This window comes from Stegastes partitus, unplaced genomic scaffold (assembly GCF_000690725.1).
Source record: "Stegastes partitus isolate 25-593 unplaced genomic scaffold, Stegastes_partitus-1.0.2 Scaffold846, whole genome shotgun sequence".
Lineage (NCBI taxonomy): Eukaryota > Metazoa > Chordata > Actinopteri > Pomacentridae > Stegastes > Stegastes partitus.
Genome location: NW_007578577.1, coordinates 12,708 through 36,674, shown reverse-complemented (window position 1 = coordinate 36,674; position 23,967 = coordinate 12,708). Strand labels below are relative to the sequence as shown.

The 23,967-nt window shown below is 42.7% G+C and overlaps 1 protein-coding gene across 1 annotated transcript; it reads left to right on the top strand.

The window, feature by feature from the left end:
- Positions 1 to 1,409: 1,409 nt before the first annotated feature.
- On the top strand, positions 1,410 to 22,745 carry prickle2b (prickle homolog 2b). Its single transcript, XM_008292935.1, has 8 exons — positions 1,410 to 1,731; positions 8,746 to 8,929; positions 14,398 to 14,511; positions 15,165 to 15,302; positions 18,053 to 18,256; positions 18,862 to 19,048; positions 20,124 to 21,008; positions 21,122 to 22,745. The coding sequence occupies exons 2-8, from the start codon at positions 8,798 to 8,800 to the stop codon at positions 22,078 to 22,080; spliced, it is 2,619 nt and encodes an 872-aa protein (XP_008291157.1). The 5' UTR covers positions 1,410 to 1,731; positions 8,746 to 8,797; the 3' UTR covers positions 22,081 to 22,745.
- The last annotated feature ends 1,222 nt before the right edge of the window (positions 22,746 to 23,967 follow it).

The window sequence follows — 23,967 nt, the reverse complement described above, 5'->3', positions numbered from 1 at the left end:
ACTGTACAGAAATGGATAGAAGTCAAATCCAAAGTAAAAATAACTGGTTTGTCAAGGGGTTACCAATGATAAGTTTGTTGTAAATGTAATTACAACACGCAAAATTACTGTTACAGTTCTTTCACATCCCCTAATAGTTCTCATATAACCCATTTGGAATCAGAGTGTTAAATACATTTAAAACATAATTGGAATATGATCATTAAGATGAAGACAGATTTTTGTTTAAAGTGTTGCAGCACAAAAGAAAAAACTGTAAATGCAGCAAATCAACGCCACAATAAATATATTTACCGTGTTGTCTAAGTAAGTTTCTTAAGTTATTTAGTTGAAAGGGATGCTTTCAGAGAGAGCAAGAATATTTTTATTGCTCACTCACATACTGTTAGAACTGACTTTAAAAACTTTTTAAAATTTGTTTATTTTTTTTATTAATTGGGATAAACATTTATCACCATGTCTTTTGGCCAAAAAACCTAACTTGAAGCCCACTTAATAGTTGTGGGTCTAGATATATGTGGACGTTCTTCATTGATCTTTAAAAACAGAAGTTTAATTTTTAGTATTTTTTAAAAAAGTAAAAAATAAAATCTTAATTCAGAGTTCATCTTTTTTCATGCATGTCACCCTTCCTCACCGGATAAATAGTAATTCCTTGAAACATGGTGCCTCTTTACTTGACTCCCTCAGAATCAGCTGATTTTTAATGTACAATGACTTAAGTGTACTTAATAAAGCCATGCAAAATTTTACCCTAACGCTTTAAATATTTTCCCAGTCACGGGCCCTTAAAATACTTGAGGGTGGTTTGAAATTTTGCACTCCTAATTTTATAATGTCAGGAGATGACATTGATGTGGTTTTTAACAGAACTCAAATGTGTTTTTTAAGAGGACCCAAAAATGGAAAAGGAAAAAAATAAACATAGTATAAAGATGGATTTTTTAATGGCCTCATTAATTATACTAAAGTTACTGAACATTCAATTTCTTGTCCAAAAAAAGGCACATTTTAATATCCATATATAAATGAATAACCTGAACTCATAACCAAATCCCAATAAGCCAGTTCAGTAGATTAAACTGTACACCTCACCAACTTTACACTAAGACGTTTCCAAACAGTGCTTTTATTTTGAAAGGGCAAACCAGAAATGATCTAGTAATCTGTGGGCACTTGACACGTGTTCAGGATTAAAGCGCTGCTGTTCACTAGGTTGGTCAGCAGCAAGCGGAGCCACTCAGGCACTCCGTGCCTTTACGCACCGAGAGACCGCACGGAGCCTCAGTCACACTCGGTGTTTCACCACCACAGGAGATCTCCGATTTATCCGTTTGGGATTGAAAATAATTTTGCTGGAATCTGCGCTGTTATTTGGATCTGAGACTTACTGCAAAGCGGAATTTGTTTTTTTTGTTTTTTATCTTTTATTATTATTTTTACGCACTTTACTCTGCCTGCGCTTTCGCCTCGCTTGCAGAACTCCTGAGCGTATCGGCGAAGAGCAGGGGGGGTTGACAAAAGGCGTTTAAACGGACGGGAGGATAGATGTAGCAGAGGGGTGCGGGTCGCGCAGCGGGAGAGAGACTTGTGTGTTTTCGTGGCGAAGCTGTGGCTGTGTTGGAGTTGTGTGGCAAAATCCTGCAATGAGGAACGCGTATTTTAGAAGCTGCAACACCACAACCACCCGGGTCACGGCTATGGCTTCTCTTCGCCGCAGTTTGTAAGAAGGTAAGCAGCAGATTATTGATCGTTTGTGTGTGTGTTGTTGTTGTTTTTTTGAAAGGGAAGAGCAATTCTGGGGACTTCAAATGCGTAATGGAACGGAGATTGTGCCACAAATGCGTGCGCTCATGAACTCGAGTTTGTGTCCGATTTTAACACTTTCCTTCAACTGTGCGTGTCAGGACTAAATCTTAAGGCCTATTTTGTTGGCATCTGTGGGATTTTTAACCAACTATCTCTTTCTTTAAGATCCTTTTTGGCTCTTTATTCATAACTGGGTTTTATTTTGACAGCAAACACCACTAAAAATGCAGATCTGTTGAACTCTCACTGCAGTTTTCTCTCTGTAGACGTGTTCTCACCGGTTTATCCCCCTCCCCACCCCCTGTAGCGCAATGGTCAGGCTAATGTGTGCTGTGGACCGTGTGCCTCTGTGCCATATGGATTGTCTACTCAAAGGTGACCACACAGATCCATAAATGAGCTTATTTCTCTTCACAGCAACTTGTTTCTGGATGTTCCTCCAGTTCGTTGTCATTATTTGAATCCTCTTGTTTCAAAGGTTTTAAATATTTCCTGTATTTTGCTGCAGACTACACTGGAAACAAGTGATCACAGCTCCATAGCAGTTGTTTTAAGGGAAACATTGCAGGGTCTGATACAGGCTAATTAACTCTTTAGGATGGTTTACTTATTACATGCTTTTTTTTTTTTAGTCGTGAAAAGGGCCACAGGATTAGCACATGAATGGGCTGACAGACAAATAATGAATAATGTGGTGGTTTTAGCAGCTGGCTGCAGAATCACTGGGCTCCTCAGGTCTGAGCAGTCCAAACATTAACAAAACTGACAGGAGCCTTTACGCCAGACCAACATTATTTCTGACATCCACAACTGCCTCTGGAAAAAATTCTGGTCCTTATTGGTTACTGCGTTTTTCCCCACTGACACATTGAGAGAAAAGTCAACATAATAATACAGCAACATTCTTAGAAGGAGTGGCAGAAATGCTGGTATTTTCTCCAAAAATATATCCGAGCACAGTAGACCGAAGGCTCAAAGATTTACTAATGACCTGTCACCAGATTGCTGCGGTGTCTGATTATGGTTTACAGTCTGTACAGAGCTTGTTTTGAAAGCCTGCCCCGTCCACGACCTCCAACCTCATCCAAAGTAGTGTCACTTTATGGAGCAAGTCAACTTCCAGTGAATAAGTAATGCGATCCAGTCTTATGTATGGTGTGGCTGAAAAGTGTCCCGGTCTGATGTTATGTAAATCTCTCTCCCATCCCTCACAAATACTGTACTTTAAAAGAGAGAGGAGGGCATTTTGAAGTACCTGAGTGGCAGGAAGGACAGAGCTCAGTTTCTTGCATATTTGAAGTTTAACAATAAAAATACTTTGACCATTAAGTGTATGCTTGGATATGCAGTACCTGTCTGCACTCATCAGATACTACAGGTTGGATTGTAAACTCCCACAGTCGAGCAGGTCAGGAGGTTTAGGACCGGATCTGCAAACAGCTCACGTGGCCAAATGATCTGGGCCAAACATTGACTCAGACCAAGATCCCAGACCAGATTTCTCTTCCGACTGTCTGGACGGGTGAAACTGGGATACATCGGCCCAAAACTCCTGTAGTGTGAACTAAGCATTACACATGAAACATGGTTTTCTGTTCACCTTAATTGGCTGCTGTATTGAACAACAAAAAGTAATTAAACACGGATTAAATGACTATTAGTGATTCACCGTTAAAGGTAGCCTACAGCTACAACTGTGTTGTATCAGTGAGGATGGGCAGCTTGAAAAAAAAAAAATCTAAATTGAATCACAAGGGGTTAAACATTCAACTTTGTTCTTCAATATGGGTCCAGCTTTAGAACTCTGGCCTTCACTTCTCATAATGAAATTGAAAAACATCTTTCATATTGCGGCATTTAAGTACAGCTTGGAATTTGTGATTATCTGACTGGAAGAAATCAAAGAAAATGCCAGTCAAAACCATATTTCCTACTCTGTCACACAGGTAAGCTTTCTTAACCTCGACATCTGAATTTTACTTATTTCCCCAAAATATCAGCATACACAGTAAACTGTAAGAAAACACACATTTAATGAGTTAAATGTCCAACTCATTAGACATTCCACCTACTGGGCCTTTTTTTTCCTCTTCTGTTTCTTCAGTTAAGTGAACGACATGTCTGTTGATGAGTGTTCATAGAAGAGCAACAAAGAAAACCTGGAGGCAGTAATGTTTTGTTTTTTTCCATCTTGTACATTGAATGTGTAGAGTTCAAAAATGACATAAATTCAACGTACATTTAATGTAGCATTAGATTCCAAGACAATGTCATCAGATTTATGTTTTCAAACTTTGGAAAACCCTGTTCAGAGCCATAAAAGATAATACACAGATATTTCCACTGACTGTGGGAAAGTCTTTGTAGCAAATAAAATGAATTTAGTGTGGGAAATCAGTAAAGTGTCCTTTTTGTTGAAGTACAAAGGTACATATATGTTGCTGTCCATTAGAGTATGAACCAGAGGCCAGTTGGAAAGAGGGCAGGACTTTGGATGTCTATAATTGGTTATGACAGGTGGTTGCAGGCTTAATCTCTGTACTCAGCAACACGTTGCATCAGGTCCTGGCTAATTGGCCCCTAATGGAAAATGTCTTTGTCAGGCCTGATTCTTGTCAGGAACACCTCCGTCATGTTTATCTGTGATTAACTCTTAATGGCTCCGAAGTCAACACGGAGCTCACAGGTACAAAGGCTTTGTTTGTGTGTATATTGGGCATTTGTGAGAGCAGGGCTATTTATTAGACAGCAGCTTTAAACTCTGAACGGAAATGTTATATCTGCTAAACAAAGGACAGTTAAAGAGAAAAGAGTCTGTCCTCTTCCCCCTACTTCTACCAAAGAAAACAAAAGTAGAGTCAGGAAGGAGAAAAAAGACGAGACTTGGCGGCCTCCTGCACCCAGCTGTTCTCTCCTCTGTGCTCTCCTTTCTTATCCTCCAAGCTTTGTTTTTGTGCAGAGCTGCCATTTAAAGATGAGATTTTAATCTGACCGTCCAGAGTGATGCCATGGAAAAGCTACAGTGGTTTTGGGAGCTGTTCAGGAATGAGAGCGGAATGAGACTTTAGCTTCTGTATGTCGACTGGGTCTTGGATACACTTAGATGTGATGGTTTTGTAAAGTTTGGGTCAAAATCCTTTCCAAACTGTACTCTTTAAAGACCCCCTTTGGTGAAAATCAAGTTTTTTCCATCTTGTTCGTATGGTGCTTTTTATATGCCTGAACACATATAGTGAGCAACATAAGCATTCAAAACCAGCAAGCGGATGATAATCTGAAAAACATAGATTCAGGCTTCTAGGGTTTCATACATGGCAAAACTGAGTGTCTATTCTTCTTCGGAATGGGTTTCCAGTGTGAACAAGCATGATTAAGTTACTCCAATATTGCATCTTTCAGCTGTGTAGTGCAGAGCAGTTTTACAGTGTTGAACAGAGAGGTCGGTGAGCTGGTGTGCTTGAGCTGCAACAAACACATCATAGAGGAAGCAACAGTGTAGAGTTGCATCTCAACCATTTTAGGTCATGAAAGGATTATATTCAAAAAGAGATGAGCTTTTAGGCTTTTAATCAATGACTGCTGAAGAACTTCAAATTAGGATTCGAACAAAAGCCCTATTTTTGACTTGTCTTGTTCATTTGTTTTGTTTTGATGCACATTTACTGAGATAGCTGATTTGATCCTGGTTCCAATACAGCGTGTAAAGAGCCTGCTGAAGATCTTGCAACGTTAACCTTCAACAATTGAACCAACTCCATGCAACTGTCCGAGGGGCCCATTAGACCCTAGTTACGTATTAAAAACACCCATCGCCCGGGTTACAGGGCCAATCTTGGAGAGCAGGATGATGATAATTAACTCGAAACAGTGAATCATTGTCCACTGACATCATGGTCACAGTGCTTGCTATCCAAAAACATACCCCCCAGGTCTTAAGCAAACCTCACACTCCAGCTGACCAGTGATAGATCAGCATTTACATCTCCCAGGGGATGAAAAAAAAAGGCCATTCTCATTTAAAAGGGAAAACAAGCCGCTTTACCTCTGAGTCATTTATGAGGCGTCCGTGATGTACTTGACTTGTATTACCAGAGTCCCTAAATCTGATCTAATTGAAATCATGTAGCTTCCAAGGGGAAGCTCAGGGATTGAGTTTCATTGGAGGGGAAATCCCAGGCATGTTCATGAAACAGGTTGTAAATCACGAGGATAGAAGGGGAAGGAAGGAGCGACAGGCCCTCTAGGTCTACGGTATCTCTGTGGGAGATGTAGGAAGATCACGGTGTTTGTAAGGTGAATCACTGCAGGAGTGTCCTGATCACACATCCGGACATTGAGGGAGTGGGTCAGAGAGGGATGTCTCTCTCAAGGTCACAAGCTTCTGTGCCTTCCAGTTGAACTCCACAGACTGCAGTAGGCGAGGTGTGGGGCGGAGACGTTTTTGATGTGATAGACTGTGGTTTCAGGTCCACTCAGGTCCATTTCTATACTCCTATCTTCGAAGTTCCCTCCTCAGCCCAAGGCAGAAATAACTTCTTACAACCTGGCAACATGTCAGATGAGTAGAAGAAGTGTCACATTTTCTTAATCCCTTGTATCTCCACATGTGGTGCATCTGTCCTGCATTTTGATTTGCCATCCTCACAACGAGTGTGTGTTGTTGTGGATGCATGCGGTGTTGGTGTGTGTACCATCCAGCAAATCAGCTTTAAATTAGTAATGATGGTGAAGGTGCTGGGCCGTAATGAGGCAAGCTGTGTTGCCCCTGGCTATAGCATCATGCCGCTGGGACTGGGATTTGCAAAACACCCTTCTTCCAGTCTGCCTGCTTGACAGGGCTTTGATGACTTTATCTGTCCGTCCTGCAATATTCATGGAAGGGATATCTGGCCTCCTGGTGTATTTTGTTAATATTTATGGAGTCAGTTTGTGAAGTCTGCGAGTTGCCCTTCCACAATGACAGTAGAAGTTGCAGAGGTCTGCCGTTCTGCACAGGGTGGTGTTGAAAGCTGGAGCTGGCAGTAATAGCCTGTTCGATGGTAAAGAATCTCAGGTGCTGATTGAGAAATGATCCACCTTGACCTATATATTTGTATGTTTTGTTTTTAAGGATTATGTTTCGTATGACTAGTTGTGGCATGTCAGCGGGATGTTTTACTTGTACTAACTCAAGCTGTACTTCCAATGTCCATTCTGTCATCATAATCCATCAGTGCTAAGTCAAATAGACAGAAGCTCTTTGTTGACTAAGGCCTTTGGACAAGAAGCGCTCTTCTGAGTAAGAAACAAGATGAGACTTGGCCGGCCCTCCATATGGTAATGTCTGCTCTCCATTTACGTTACACTAACAGGCAGTTCACGCATTCAAAAAGCTGGGACAAGGCCAACTGCTATTCATTGTGAATGAGACAGGATTTTGCAGTCCTGCGCCCCCCGATGAGCTGAACAGACTCAAAAATGTCCAGCTCCACTACAGGGGAAAGTTGAGAACGGCTGAACTTTATGGAAATATCCAAGGTGAGCAAATATGTGGTGCATATATGCAACCAAAATGTCAGTGAGTTCCCGACAGTCATTCGAGCAACAGCTAAGGTTAAAAAAACGTCTGCAAGAAATGTGTACTCAGGCCATAAACTGAAACATGAAAATAACCACTCTCTATGTAGCACAGCACACTACCAGACAGATCCTCAGCCAACCAAGGCGTCAGTCTGTCAAACAGCGTCCTGAGTGTCCTTAAGCTCCTCCGTAGGGCTGCTGTCTGTCAGACAGGCCGGCATCCATCTGGGAAGGTAATGGGATTGTCTCCCTGTTTTGGCTGCCTGAGGGGCATCAAGGGTTAGTGGGATGTGACCTTCTGGCCACCCAGTTTCCACTTGCAGGGTTTAGAGCCGTCAAGGACACAGGGATCCGTACGTGTGGGCTGTGTACACCGTTTGCATCAGAAAACAGATCTGGCGATGGTGGCCTATATTTTTATTTTAATCCATGCACTCAGCTGTGTAACCCACATCTTGTTCTTCTTTTCTGAGACATCTCCTAAGCCCTTTAAGAGTATTTTGGAGGACAACAGTCCGGTGTTTTAAGTCTTTGGACGTGTTTGGAGATGAAAGAGCAGCAAGGACGTTGAGTGTCTGTGTCAAACCCTCTCAACCGTCTTTTCTATGGAAATTCACACATGGTTGCTTCTCCATTTCACAGGTGGGTGGGTCGGTTTGGCTAGTCAGAGCGGAGTGGTATCCTGGCAAAGCATTTGCCAGTGTTTCTCGCTAACCTTGTACACAAGGCTTTTGTGTTGGTGTGTTTGTACAGTGCTGTTTTACATCACTGTCACTGGCGTTATGCTGCTAATTCCCCTAGTCTGTTTGTAATTATATCTTTATGTACCCCAGAGAATTGTTCAGCAGTGCGTTTGTGGCACCCGCATTTCAATGTGAGAGCCGCAGTGGGAAACCTTGACCTTTCAACCGCGGGGAAGGTCTGCAAACATGTGCAGAAGAAAAGAGTTTCACCAAGGGGAGGCTTCAGTATGCCTACAGCCACATAGTTTGGATGATGGAGTTTCCTTTTCTGGGGTTACCTTGGAAAGAAACAATTTGGGTTATTTTTTTATTTTCTGTGATTAATGGCACACTTCAGAGATCTGAACAGCAACTGCAGCATGACGTCTTGTTTCTCTTGAAATTCTATCCAAATGTAGTTCTGTTTGCATAGTGATTTATTAAGCTGAGTGCTTGTTTTCACCCTAATGGTGGTCTAGTTGGGGATATTGTGAGTTGAACTCTACTGCAGTTACTGTCAAACTACAAATCACACTTTTCAGGGAGCACAAGTTAAAAGGATGATGAGCTTTCATTTCTAATCCGAGACTGTCTTTGTGTTATGTACATACGTCATTGGCTTAACATATTGTTTGTCTGTGTTTGTCCATGGCAGGAAGATCTGTGTGCACTGTAAGTGTCGCCGTGAGGAGCATGCAGTGACAGCCATGCCTGTAGAGATGGAGAAGACGGTCACCAAGCTGATGTACGACTTCCAGAGGAACTCTACGTCCGATGACGACTCAGGCTGTGCCCTGGAGGAGTACGCCTGGGTACCGCCAGGACTCAAACCTGAACAGGTATTAAAATGTTTCCTTTTATTCTAATCTCACCACATTGGCCCTGGGACCACTGAAATCTGTCAAATATGTGTCAAGTGTAGTGTTTAGTCTTGCTAGTGGTGGTCAAACATTTTCTTTTTGCATGTTTTTGGTCATCTGTTGTGCTCAATTGTGTAATGACTGCATCCTTTTACTCATTCATTGCTGTGTGAATCTGAAGATGTAGTTTGTGTGTCAAAAGTACGATCCTTTGTGACAAACTCAGAAAGTGTCTTTCCTCTTGTTTCAAAGTATTATTTGCTGTTTCCAAAGCAGCAAAGAATACTTTAGCAAGTCGGGGCACTTAAAAATGGATCAGATGACAATGAGAGTCCAATGATCATATTACAATCCCACTCTGAAAGCTCAGATTTCCTCATACACCCCACAGTGTCAGTTCAGCCATTTCAAATGTATACATCAAGGAAAAGGTCCTTGGAAAAGATTGTTGTTTTATAGCATATCTCAGTGTGGGTGAAAGGCCAGACAGGTGGGGAAAAAGATTCCAGAGATATGCACGGGCAGGTTTTAGTTATAAAATGTAATACAGTCAGAGTACATTATGGTGTAAGCCTAATAAAAATTCCTCACACTCCACTGTGTATTTTGTTACACATCATGCCTATACTTTGTAAGTGTTCACTTAGACCTGCATGTCACCATGTCATAGCATATCTGTTATGCTGACTGCGCCTTCTGCAGGCTAATGGATAACAAGGATTATGTGGCTGCAGCAGTCAAATTAATCTCCAATTCATTCTGCCTGCAAACATGTTTACAGAGGGTTTCATCGCCCTCACAGCCACTAAGCTGAGCGTGCCAAATACAGAAACCCATTTAATGGCCCCATGCAAGAAAATCCTCTTTTTACTATACTCCTCTGAATCGGAGGTGTGCACATGTGGGAGGTTTTTTTTTGGTTCTATAGGACAATAGAAGTGTTTATGGAGGGTGGTTCCATTTTGTTGATGAGCTGAGAGCAATGAGCTGGTCAATACATTGTTGGCACAGCCCCCTGGCTTCACCTCGAAGTACTGAGAGCAGCTATTTTTCATCCGTCTCCAGGGTCACACTTATAACCCCGAAGTCAATTAGGTACTCGTCTAGTGGCGATACGACCTCAGGAACAGTTGGGCAATAATGAGAAATGGGCTTGGTGGTATAGCAGGAGCACAATGCTGAACAGCCCTCAAAATAACTACATTTTTTTTTTTATTTCCTCTCTTGATTGTCTGAAGTAATCCAAAAATAGTTCAATTCAAAGTTCAAATTGACGAAATGTTGTGTATATAATAGCCACGCCTATACGAAATGTGTCCTGCATTATAGCAATTTCTGTACACAGCGTGACACGGCAGGATATTCAGGCTGTGGAAACCTGTTGTGTGACCTTTCACAGTGGAGCGGATGTAAACACAAAGCTAAAGCTAAAGCTCCAGGATCTAAACAGTGGGTTTATATTTCTCCGTAGGGAACCAGCGCTCTGTATCTCTTTGTTATTCAGCCTGCAGTGGTGTAAAGTCACCACTCTGTAACGAGAGATTTCCAAGCAGGACTGTGGCATTCAATCAAACATATCTGTGGGATTATGGGGATAACTCAGCACTTAGTAGTCAGTTTCTGTCAACAAACCAGTGCGTCCAGGTATCTGTCTCGAACCTAAGCTCTACATTTCACTAGGGTATTGGTAAAACGCAGACTCAATAAACAAATCTTTATCACCAAATGGAGCCTTTACTGAGTGTGCTGAACATGTTATTGAGCTGCAGGAAAAGGGAAGGTGTGCCAATATTTTCTCCTCTGCTAGTCCTCTTGCTCTCTTCCCTTCATCCTTCCAAATAAAAGTCTTGGATTTTGCCAAGCTAGGTTTTTTAAGGCCAAGAATGTTACCCAGCATTCACCTGCAAGTGGTGTTTTCTTTTGTTTCCCAGCTTCAGTCTAATCTGCAGACTCTGTTCAGCGTCTACAAGAATCAGATTTTTGTTTGCAGTCAAACATGTGGTATGCTTTTTCAAGCTGCTTACATGTGGGATATTTGAGTAGAAATGCTGTTCAAGGTTGTTCACACAAACTAGAGGTCTTTCCAGGTTCTGAAATGGACCCACGGTTCTGAAGTGGATAATTAACTTTCAAGCTACAAAGAAACAGCCCGAAAGAGAGCTGAGGTCAGTTCGACCCGTTCCAAAATGGACCCGAGGACAATTAGACCCATTTCAATCTGAGATCAAGGACAATAAAACTGTCAGATTCTGGCCTGATTACAGCCAGCAGCTGTGAATAAGAGATAAATGATAGGTCAGTAGATGGAAACGTCAGTTGGGTGGTCTGACTTTGTGTTTGACTTTGGCCCAGACTGAAAATGTATAAAAATGCATGTTCTCCAGAGGATGAAGCCTTCTGACTTAAGTGTTCCCCTGCTCCTGCTCTCCTTTTAGCTCTACTGTGTGGCTGACATTTGTGGTTTTAAGTAAAGTATTTGAACAACTACTGGATGGATTGCCAAAAAATTGTATGAGTCATGTTCCCCTCAGAATGGATCATTGAGATTTTCTTAACCTTTTATATAGTGTCACTCTGTAGCCATGTTATGGCCAAATGCCTTCAAAACTGATGATAGTTCCATTAAACTTTTTAACCCCAAGATGCTTCTGAAGGTTTTTGGCTCCTGTCACATTTTGAATACAGTTATAGCAGCAATATATACAGCAATATAAAATCCGGCACCTCTATGGCAACAGCACGACCATGGCTTTAAGTAGAGAGGACTCGAAAAATGTCTTTTTGCAGTAGAACAAAGTTGACATTTCTTCGATCATTAAGAAAAAAAAAAAACAACCTTTCTTTGATTATTTATTTCACATATATTTAAGCTATCTGGAATCAACATGGATGAAATGACCAAATGTGTAACTAATATTGGGGAGGAAAATGTGGCTCTACATACTATAGATATTGTACTGCTTACATTAGTTTCCATGCTTGTCTCCCATCTAAAAGTCCCTTACTTCTTATCACATGACTGTTGGTCACACCTGAGTCGTAATGGCTTCACAGCTGCACCAAGGAGATTTTATGTTTTTCGCACAGTCTAGGTAGATTTGAAGTGAGATATTTAGAATTTTGATAAAGTGATTTGTCAACACCACACACGACTAGTTGGATGGTGATCAAAAAGATGGAAAACTAGTGTAATTTTAAAAGGATAACATGCCTTTCAAACTTGCTTGCAGGTGTTGGGGTTGAGAGGCTTAACCCTAGTTTTATTCCATGCTTAGTGACAATTAGCAAGTGTTGGCATGCTGACCTGTAACTGCTGACCACACTGCTGAGCTCTCGGCATTCACGCATCTCAGCAAAGATGTGAGAAGAAAAGGACAAAGAATGAAAACAGATATTAAATCCTCTGTCTTCGGTATCAAAACACCATCTCTCCCACCATGTTTGACTGTAACTGCCAGTGTTTTCTCTTCGGTGTAATATCTGTGTCTACAAACCGCTGCAAAGTGGCTTGTTGAGAGAAGGTTAGAACTGGTGCCTGGTCCTTGTCTTTTCTTCTGCCTGTCTGGCCATTAACAGCAATAGAAACCAGCTGTGAGAAGCAATCTCTCTTGTCACTCATTTGCAAAGTCCTACCCTTTGCTTTAGCTTTTAAAAACACTCCCTCCAGTACAGTTTGAAATTCTGCCCTGTCTTTAGTTTCGTCTGCTTTCGATTACAGTTATTATCACAAGCTGCTTCTCCCGGCTCTCGCTGGAAATTTGTGTGTATAATGTGTACGCATTTGTGTGTGTGTGTGTGTATCTGTCCTTAGATCTTTTCCTTGGGGCAGTGTGCCTTTCACCTCCAGATTGTAACCCTGTTGTTGTTGGAAGCATGTTTCGTGATTTATCATTAGCAGTGTGCATCAGGAGGTGTGTGTATATGTGTGCGTGTGTTTTTCCTTTTTGTGTTTATGCGATGCGTGATTTATCAGTGCTCGGCCACAGTCAGTCTTTCATGGACTATCCTGAGATTCCACCCCACCCCCGGCGTCCGTCCTGAGTTGTGCTGTTGGACACGGATCCCGGGTCCCTTGCCAACCCCAGTGGAAGCCAACAAAAGCAGAGCAGAAGGAATTAGGTTACACTTCCAACAAGCAACTCCTGCTATAAATTCATCCCAACAACAAATATGCTTGTATAAGGCTACTTTAAGGACCCGTAGGCCGTCTTTGATGCTGAATGTGACGCCACAGCTTTAGAACTATTAAACTATGTGACGCTTTTCTTTTACAGAAATACTTAGTTTTTTACACTCACTGATGCATGTCTGCATTATTCGGGTTAATCTGTTTTTGTGTGACAGACTCTGTGTTACTGCCAAGGACAAAGCTGATGGCTTCTAGTCGGTAAATCCATTCAGCAGACCGATAGGTCATTAAAAGAAACACGACCTAGTCAGCAAGTATCGATCATGAATGTTGTCTCTCTTGAAAGTCCTCGATGTGTTCTCTGCTCTGTTATTGTTGTACGTTTCGTTTAATCAAAGACGATCGTGTTCTTTGTGCTGCTTTCACTCTTTAAATATTTTCATTCATTTCCCTTTTTGACCTCTGTCCTCAAATCTTCCTTTAAAACCCTGTGGCTTTCTTGGTTTGCTTCACCCCCCTCCAGTCACATTCATATATAACTGCTGACCTCTGTTATACCCCGACCCCCCCTGTTACAGTGTAATAAAAAAGACCGCAATAAATAACACGGAGATGACACTCATTGTCTGCCTCGGTAATGTAAAGAATGTCCGAGTAATTCGGAACGTCCAGATTAGCATTAATCCTGCCGCCGCATGCATTCGTGTGCACGTCCACCGCTGCATGCATATGTGCTAATCACTACTTTGTTCATGTATTTATGTGTGCGTGAGTGTGTACGTGTGTGCACGTTTGGCAGATCCGTAATACATTCCCGTGTCAATGTGCAGAGATGGAGAGGTGAGGTTCCATTAAGTCTCCACTGGTGGGCCATAAATCAAAGTGATTTTAACTCTGTGAGCATGTGTGTTGGTGACCCCCAGCTGTAGATGTTGATCGTTTGTCTTTCCACGTGTGAACATTTGAGTGCCGATACGATTAATCAGCAACATTTTAACAATGATCTAATCGTTTTGAGTGATTTATCGAATTAAAAGCTGCTCAAACTTGAAAATTGACAGTTTTTTTCTCTCTCTCTTTTGCAATAAATTGAATCCGTTAAGGGTTTTTTGGTTGTTGTAGAGAAAAAAGGAACTGAAAGAGAAGAACCATCTTCTTTAAAACATCAATGAATCTAGAATAACAATAGAGAGTTTAATTGGTAATGAAAATACCACATTGTGCAGACTGGGTGTATTTTATGTTTGGCAACTAGTTTACATGTTGCGATCACGTTGTGGTTCTTCATCCATCTCACCTGCGTCCATCTTGTCCTCAGGTTCATCAGTACTACAGCTCTCTGCCCGAGGACAAGGTGCCCTACGTGAACAGCCCAGGAGAGAAATACCGCATCAAACAGCTGCTCCATCAGCTCCCGCCCCACGACAATGAGGTGAGAGTCCAAACTGATGCCCTCCCCCAACACCTCAATCCATCCATCTACCGCTTCCTCCCTTCCTCCCTCCCCTCCTTCGGGGCAATACAGAGATAAGAGGGGAGCAGGGAGGAGACAGACATTAGAAAAATGGAGTCTGTCTTCTTAATGGGCGACAGTGAGATATTGAAGTGTTTGCAGCTGCCTATTAAAGTGTGTTTCATTCATAAATCTTTACCACAGGTAATTAATCTTGTGATATTAGTTTTGCCATTAAGACTTGGTACAATCTGTGAGAAGATTGGCACCCTTTTTTGCCTGCTAATCTGAATGGTTAATTGTTTTTCTAACTGAACAAATGCAGTGAGCATAACATCGGATCTGCTGAGATGTGGGCTGTGATTTCCGAGATCTTGATTCACATTGTCATTATGAAGGCCATCACACTTTGTCATTTTTTGGTTCTTTGTCAGATCGTTTCTTCTTTTGCTTTTAATTCCTGCAGCAAAAACAAAGCCGAAGATCTGAGTTTCTTGGAAAGAATAATAGATCGAAAAATGACTTCTTGCATCTTTGTCTTCCTGTTTTCAGATAACTACATGAAAGTTTCTGTGTCTGCATAAAAACTTTAAAAATGTAGGCTGAGCATTTGTATACGTATTTGTGTGCAGGTGCGCTACTGTAACGGTCTGGACGACGAGGAGAAGCGAGAACTTAAGCTCTTCAGCAACCAGCGGAAACGAGAGAATCTGGGTCGCGGCAATGTCCGTCCGTTCCCCGTGACGATGACGGGAGCGATCTGCGAACAGGTAGCTGATAAAAATATCAAAAACCCGATTTTTGCACTGTCTCGTCGCTTCATTTCTAAATGTCTTCTGCACTACGACTAAAGTAAATCAAGTATGACAAGATCAAAGATGCTTCATGTGGCCGTGTGGAATGAAAGCAATGAATCGTGTGACATACTTAGCAGCCTGCTGGCATTTCAGGTATTTGTTATGATGCATGAGAGGTGCTCCGTGGTGACATATAAAAGGTCAGAGATGTAACACGCATCTGCTTTTATAACAAGGCTGTGACCTTGTCAATCTCACCTCGATGTCTTGCTCTTCGGAGGATCTCGAGGAGGGGTTTGTGCGAATGTTGTCTCATTTTCCTTTCTTGTCACGCCATCTATCAGACTCCAACAGTATTTGTTTGATTTAAAACCTAGCATTGCACATTACATCAGGGAGCCGATAGTTAAAACTACTCTAAATCTTCCTGAAATGTTCCTCAGGAGTGCGCAGCGTTTCATGAAATATTTAAAGCATTGCCTACATGTGTTCTTGTAGTGGCCTTATGGGACTATAGAGTGTCCTTTTAACAACAAACCTGCACACTTCGGCATCCGCTAGCCATTTGTTACCGTGCGCACAACCAAAGTGGAGTTGCTCTCTGTTGTGTTGGTGCCCCGGGTGTATAGCTGCTTTACAGCTTGTGTTTCTCATCCAGTTAGCAGACACACACACACACACACACACATCAGCGCACTCACATGAGGGAGCAGATTGTTGGGAGAGTGGGTATTGATTGAATCCCCCCCCACCTCCCCGGTCTCCTTGCAGCGGTAGGCTTTGTGCCAGTCAGATAACCTGATTGTAACTCTACCTCCGTCTCCACCTTCCCACCCCTCTAAATCTACTTTGCCTACCTGACCTTTCCCCCTGTCTCTGCTGCATTCCCTCTCATTTATCTTTCCAGCTTGTCTACCTTTACACCTCCATGCCTATCTCACTTTCCTTTTTATCCTCCCATATATCTCTCTGTATCTATTCCACCCGTTCGCCCCTCCAACGTCCTCCAACGGCCACACAACTTCCTCTGTCCGTCCGGCTGTCTGGGCACGTCCTCCTCAAGCTACACACCCAGTTTAGCCCAGTTGTCATGCAAAATTGTGTTAAAGATAGTAATGAGCTGATCTGACACACCGGATCGGTGTCAGCGCTGGTACTGATGTTATCAGGCATCCCATGAAAGGAGCGCTTTATCTTCTCAGAAAAAAATGCTGAATGTCTTTGAGCTTTGGACTCTTTAACATTTCTTAGACATAACCTTTTTCCTTTTGAAAACTAACATTTTTTTTTTTTATACCAAAACAGCCAGATGAAGTGATCTGTACTTGCGACTGTCTACTGCAGTTCTCATTAGTGCGACCCAATCCTCTAGCAAGCAAAGTCAGCACAAATTTTCCAACAGTCTACTTCTCTGTAATTTCTATCAAATTACAGTGCAGTTTTTGTCTTCATAAATGACAGCCTACTGGATAACACTGTCTCATGTTTTGCCCACAACAACCTGTTGTAACAGGAATGACTTCACATTAAGAAAATCAGTGATACCGTACAACTGTTCAAGACACCACCCTGTCTATTCGTTCCAAAGAGCGTTACTCGACAAGCACACAGGCTCTCAGGGTTCCTCGTGCTTTCACAAATTTGGCCTTTGAGAGTGAACACGAGAGAGAAATTCTCTGACTGAGTTGGATGACTTTTTGCTGGCTCTTCACATGAGAGACTGAAAATAAAGTAATTTACTGATACCCCTCTGGGAGACTTTAAAAAGCTGCATGAGAGAGACAGAGGCTTTTCTGGGTTTTCCCCTTTCACTTAGTGTGCTGTGGCTTTTTTCTACTTGTAAAACAAAAATGTCACACTGAAGGGAGTTATTCTCTTCCAATGAAGACACTGCTTCTAACTTGCCTGAAACGCCTTGTTTGAAGTCCAGGCTTTTCTGACGTCCCGTCGATGTCACCATGTAACACATTTGCATAATAACTGCCGCACAGATACTCAAGCAACAAATGAGCAGCTTCCTTTCAGTCTGTCATTTTGTCCTCGCTAGAGCCTCATCTGCTTTGGCTACATCTCTGTCTATACTTTCAGAGCTGAGGTTATGTATGTACCTTGTTTTTGTCAGGCAAGCTGACCAAATAGAGCAACCTGGGTTTTTCAGGAAGAAGGCTTTAAAGAGACAGGAGCTAAAACAGACAGAGGATGCAGCAATTAGTGTTTTGATATTAAAGAATGTAGACATATACCAATAGGTGCAAAATATAAAAATATGAACCCGGAAATGTGTATGATATGGGCTCTTTAATGTTCATTGGCTTCATTGGTCCAAATAGAATAGAAGAGAATAGAATAAAACTTTATTGATCCCTTCGGTGCAAACCTCAGGGAAATTGTTTTGCTAGAAAACCAACACAACACCAACACAACAACAGTAAATGGTTTTGGGGGCTAACAAAAATATATTATTATTTAAAATTTTTTGCCTTATCAAAATTTTTGCACACTGCTGCTTTAACAGCGCTTCTTGTGCAGATCATTACATTATCACATCAAAGAAGAGGTTCCAGTGATGGCTAGATTGTGAGTTACCCTGAGCTTAGATGTCAGACTTTTAGGATCGAAAGTGGGAGTTAAAGTGTGAGAGATACTGAAAAAAATGCATGACAACAAGCAATTTCTAAAAAACTTTTCTGTTTTTTTTTTTGTTTTGTTTTGTTTTGTTTTAGTGTGGAGGCCAGATAAATGGCGGTGATATCGCTGTGTTTGCCTCCCGGGCGGGACATGGCGTGTGTTGGCACCCCGCATGCTTTGTTTGCAGCATGTGCAACGAGCTTCTCGTGGACCTCATCTACTTCTACCAGGATGGGAAGATCTACTGCGGCCGGCACCACGCCGAGAGGCTGAAGCCACGCTGCACTGCCTGCGATGAGGTAGATGCCTGTCACATGAAGACACACATGCCTGCACATGGATAATCGTGTGTTAATAGATACACATGTCACCCGCTCGCACATACTGTGCCTGTAACTGTGTCGGTAGAGCTATTTATAAAGTATTTACACACCCGCATTCATGCCTACATACATACCAAACTGCTGTCATATGATGCTCACAGGCTCACAACACACACACTGTCACAGTTTAATGTGCGCTGAGGTTTCTGCAGTTAAATGGGGTCGGCTTTCAATATCCTGATCTCCCAACCATTAACACTGATATACTCTCTTACTCTGCAAATGGGAACAAGGACACCGTTAGTACTTAAAAGGCACCCCGACAGTTTAACAGCATTGTAATTAAAAGCAAATGCACCTCCTAGATTTCACCAAGTCCCCACACATATTAGCCTCCTACACAAGTCACTAACAAAGAGGATGATCTAAGAGCTGCAAAGGAGAAGGTGGTGCAAATGGAGGGGGAGGGAGGGCAAGTGAAGTCTTTGTCCTGTCATTCAGCACACTGTAATAACCCAACTGAGGCTTTACCTCTGCGGAGCTGTGATAAACGAAACTCTTTCTTATCTCTCCTTTCTTAGATCATCTTTGCGGATGAGTGCACCGAGGCAGAGGGTCGTCACTGGCACATGAAGCACTTCTGCTGTTTTGAGTGTGAGACGGTGCTCGGGGGCCAGCGGTATATCATGAAGGAGGGACGGCCCTATTGCTGCTCCTGCTTCGAGTCCCTCTACGCAGAGTACTGTGACTCCTGCGGAGAACATATTGGTAATGCGGCTTTTCCACCAAGCTTCCCTGAGTTAATACAAACTGCTTTAATCATCAGCAGGTCATGCTATAAAAGCCCAAAGAAATCTAATATTATAATGCTACATACATGGAAAAAATCAAGTGTGGGGTGATTGGGCTGCAGGTTTTTTAAAAGGATGAAAGGGTGACCTAATTTTTTGGTAACACAGAGGAATAGAGAAGTGGAGTAGTAAGGATGTGGCCTGGTTTATCATAGAATGATGTCATTCATGGTCAGACATTTACAGCAAGAGTGCACAGCTGAGGGCCGCAGAGACCTCAGTTTACAGAGCACAGAAATATATACACTATACATCATGTAGCATGACAACAACCTGGGGCAAAGGCATGACTGTATCAACTGACTTTTCAACCTCAGGATCTGTTTTTCTCATAGACACGTGCATCAAGTGTCAGGTAAACACACATTTAAACATCTTACAACCTGAAGTGTTTACAGGCAAACACACTGAGAGAAGGACCTGGGGTATTTTCCAGCTGGAAACTTTCATATTAGCACCTCTTGTGTGTGTCTGTGTGTGGATGTTTTCCACAACAGGATGCCCAGGTGTGATATTGGCACATATCTATCAACAAATTTGCTCTGTAATTATTTGTCAGACAGGACACATAAAAGAATTTGGCTTAAAAAAAAAACACAACTTAATATAAACTAAAACCATCAGAAAACACTCTCGCACCAGATGGCAGCCATTAGCAAATAGCTAGTTTTCCTTCCCCCTGCGACAACTGGAAACATTCTCGAAATGCTATGTGTTTATACAATACTGGGCAAGCTCCGTAATGAGTTCGCCCCAAAGCACAGTTAAGTTACTGCCTCTAGCTCCTTTTTCTCACTCAACAAGCTACTTGCAATGTGCAACTATTTTCACATAAGACAGCATTTTTAAATAAGACATAAAGAGTTTTAAATTCCAGCCCTTTGATATTGACATCATGTTTAGTATTTTAATTGTGCGTTTGTACATGAGTCCCAGAATCTGTCATTTTACTTAAACACTGTGGAATCATGTGTTGTTTTTCTTTCCTGCAGGCATTGATCAAGGCCAGATGACATATGACGGGCAGCACTGGCACGCCACAGAGGGCTGCTTCTGCTGTGCTCGCTGTAAGCGCTCTCTGCTGGGTCGGCCTTTTCTGCCCAAGCAGGGTCAAATCTTTTGCTCACGTTCCTGCAGTCTGGGAGAAGAACCCAATGGCTCTGACTCCTCTGATTCAGCCTTCCAGAGCGCTCGCTCCACCAGAGAGTCCAGACGCAGCTCTAAGATGGCAAAGAATGGTGGAGGAGGGAGTGGAGTGCAAACCGAAAGATTTTCGGGGGAGGTGGACCCACTGTCTTTACAAATGGATCTTCTGAGTCTCTCCAGCCAAACACCCAGTTTGACTCGTGAGCCGCCTTCTTGGCAGAACCAGGAGCACGCAGGTGATGGCTATAGTTATGACTCCCAATCTGATCCAACTGCTAACCCCACTCCTCTCCAGCTCCTCAGCCAGTGTAATGTCAGGAGTGCTTATAACCCCACCTGCTCTGGACAGAATAATCAACAGCAGGATCATAGGATCAAGGAAAATGGAGGTTTAAAGCGACCCCCCATCTCAGCCATGAAGGGCCACTCTCTGAATGAGACATGGTTCCAACAGCCAGCTCCAGAGGAGTACTATCCACCCAAACTGAGGACCCAAAAAAGCTTCACTGAAGTATCCCATTGCTCTCAGCACCACAACGGCTTCTCCTCGGACAAGCGCTCAATTAGTTTGCACGGTTTTCAGAGGGATAGAGATGCAGGGCCTCCAGCAACTACCCAAGTGGCAAGAAGCAGGAACCCCATTAATGCACTTAACTTCACAGAGCAACTGACCCCATTAGAGCAGACCCCAAGAGGATCCATGGAGTCCTTGGCTCTGTCCAATGCTACAGGTGGGTTTGGTAGCAGCAGTTGTTCAACCTTTAGTTGAAATTATTTTCTGTTTTTCTGTTCATTAAGATGTTTCCTCTAGGTTCATGCCTAATGCAACTCTATTTCCCTGCAGGCAACTCAGCAGATGGAGGTGGAAAGCGTCAGGAGCACCTTTCTCGTTTCTCCATGCCGGATCTTAGCAAAGACTCTGGAATGAATGTGTCAGAGAAGAGTAACATGGGTACCCTCAACTCCTCAGTGCAGTTTCGTAGCTCTGAGTCAATTCACAGTCTCCACGCCAGTCAGGCCTACATGGAAATAAACCCCCCCAGGTCCTCCCAGTACCAGGTGCAGTACTGTGACCCTCCTGGCATGGCTGTGGGTATGGGCATGACTCACTTACCGCCTGGCTTCACCTTCCAAGAGGAGGATAGGATTAGTTTGGTGAGTAGCGCCAATGCTGCACGCCTGCCACCCATTAGCGAGCGCAGGGTGGGTGGCGTTGGAGGCGGAGGTGGAGGAAGGGGAGCAAGTATCCGGATAGATGCCCAAGAAGAGACTCCACAGAGGCGCCGGCACCACCATCACCGCTCCCGGAGATCCCGACGTTCTCGTTCAGAAAACGCTCTCCACTTGGTGGCAGAGCGAAGGGCAAGACCTCAAGAAAGACCACAGCTGCGTGTCCGAGAGGATTACGACCGCTTCCCACCACCAAGGAGTGCCAGGGAGCAGTTCGGGGTCGGAGGAGGAGGAGGCGGAAGATATCAGCCCCAACTCTTCAGGCAGTGCCCAAGGACCACTTCAGACCTAACTCTACAGAACCCCGGGGCCAGCAGACGCACTGGCTTGAACCAATACTCCTGGGATGATTATGATGACGATGATTGGTGCTCCACATGCTCCTCATCCTCTGAGTCAGAGGATGAAGGTTACTTCCTGGGTGAGCCGATCCCCAGGCCCATCCAGCTGCGCTACCTCAGCAACCAGGAGCTGGTCCATAAGTACAACAACCCGGGGATGGGAGGACCCAACCGCAGCGGGCAGTTGCACACCCGCAAACGCAGAAAAAGCAAGAACTGCATTATCTCTTAACATCCTGACATTTGGTACAGTAAATGACTATTTGCTCAACTTGTGTACACTAACATCCTCCATCTGGAACAAAAAAAAAAACAAACACCCAGTTCATATATTGAGTGTTGTTGAGTGTTAATTAACATGTAATTGAAAGTCAGTGATGAATTCAGTCGGTAAACAGTGAAAACGCAACAGTGTTTGCATGTTTGTTCATTTTAATGTTTCAGAATATCTCCTGTTATTAAGGCTAACAGTTACATGTGCAGTTCTATCAAGTCACAACTTTTATCAAAAGCGGATGTGCAATTTTCTTTTTCTTTTCTTTTTTTAAAATCATAACTTCATTTCCATGCAGCAGACAAGTGTACAACATAGTCAGTTTGGTACAGTCAGTTTTGCTTTTTCATGCAATGTGATTTAGATATAGGATATACTGTGCTATTGAATTCAGTTCATAGTATGTATATAGATAAATGAATTAATAATTTCACTTAAGTTAAGGAAGTCAGTGTAAATATGGTTGTAAATGAGGCCTCACATATTTTTATATTTTGTATGGATAGAAGCATTTATGTATTAAATATCTATAATGTAGAGATAGAACATGACAAAAACAACGTATGCATGTGTTATTGCGCTGACCTGGTCCTGCATTTGGAATAAAGGAGTATTTCAATGAGCTTTGTGATTGACATCTGGTGATTCTCTCCAGAGAGTGACAACACATGTGTGACCAAGTGTGCAAAACAGTCACTTTCTCCATCTGTTTAATGCATAAATGAATGACAATGTGGTGTAGAGGTTGATTAGAGTCATCCTCCACTGGATTGTTGGAGGGTGTTGCGTGTAGTCACATTCAAACACACAGACATCCATTGTCCTCGGAACAGATACCACTAAGGTTCTGGTTTATTACATCAGCCTCCACAAGTTGGAAACTGCTGACAAAGGTCTAATTATTGAAATCTGGTGATGTTTTAAGTATTTTTGTCCATGGTGGTGGCAAAGCTAAGACATTCCTGTTTCCCCTCAGGATGAATTCAACAACATCATGACAACTTTTAATTTGTAATTTTTCCTACACTTAGGTTTTTGAACAATTGCCTGCAAAACTAGTCATGTTTCAATCAGCCTGAGCTGTCAACCAAGACCAACCAACCAGACAGACAACCAAGCACACTCCGGAGAATTCATCATCTGCCGGAGAAACCAGAGAGAACCCACGCTGCACGGGAAGAACATGCTACAAAAGATTCCGGTGCCCCCACCGGGATGCGAACCGACAACCTTCCTGCTTTGAGGCAACAGTGCTAACCAACTGCACCACCTTGCAGCCTTCTGAGCATTTTACTTAATTAAATTATTTCTGAATGTAATGTTAGCAAATGAAAAGAAAGATGTATCTCAGATTCCTGATGATGAGGAAGTAGTTTTTATGTCATTCATAAATCAATTTAGAAGTACTTCAGGAGCATGACATGCATAGCCATTCGGAGCACATATAAGTCATCCGCTCTCTGAATGACACAAAATATGCCCAGAAAGCCGCCCCAGTGGAAATTAAAACTAAGGAGGGAATCCCTTAAAGTTACCTCAACTGTCTTAACCCCATTTTTATAAAGACACAAGTAGTTTTCTGGGCCAAATTTCTAGCTTAGGGAGCCAAAAGAGCTCACAAGCGCGCACACTCGGGGGGAAACGTTGGCATTCAGCTGCTTTGGTCGTGGTTGCGGAATAGCAAAGAAGTGCCATGACTTCCAAAATTTGATGGATGTTCCTTCTGAAGCTGTAAGTTTGTCCAGAGTCCGAGCTGCTTCAAATGGAAAAACTCCCACAAAAATGCTGGAGAAGCCTCATCTGTCTTTCTACATTTGACCGCAAAAAAAAAAAAAGAGAAAAAAA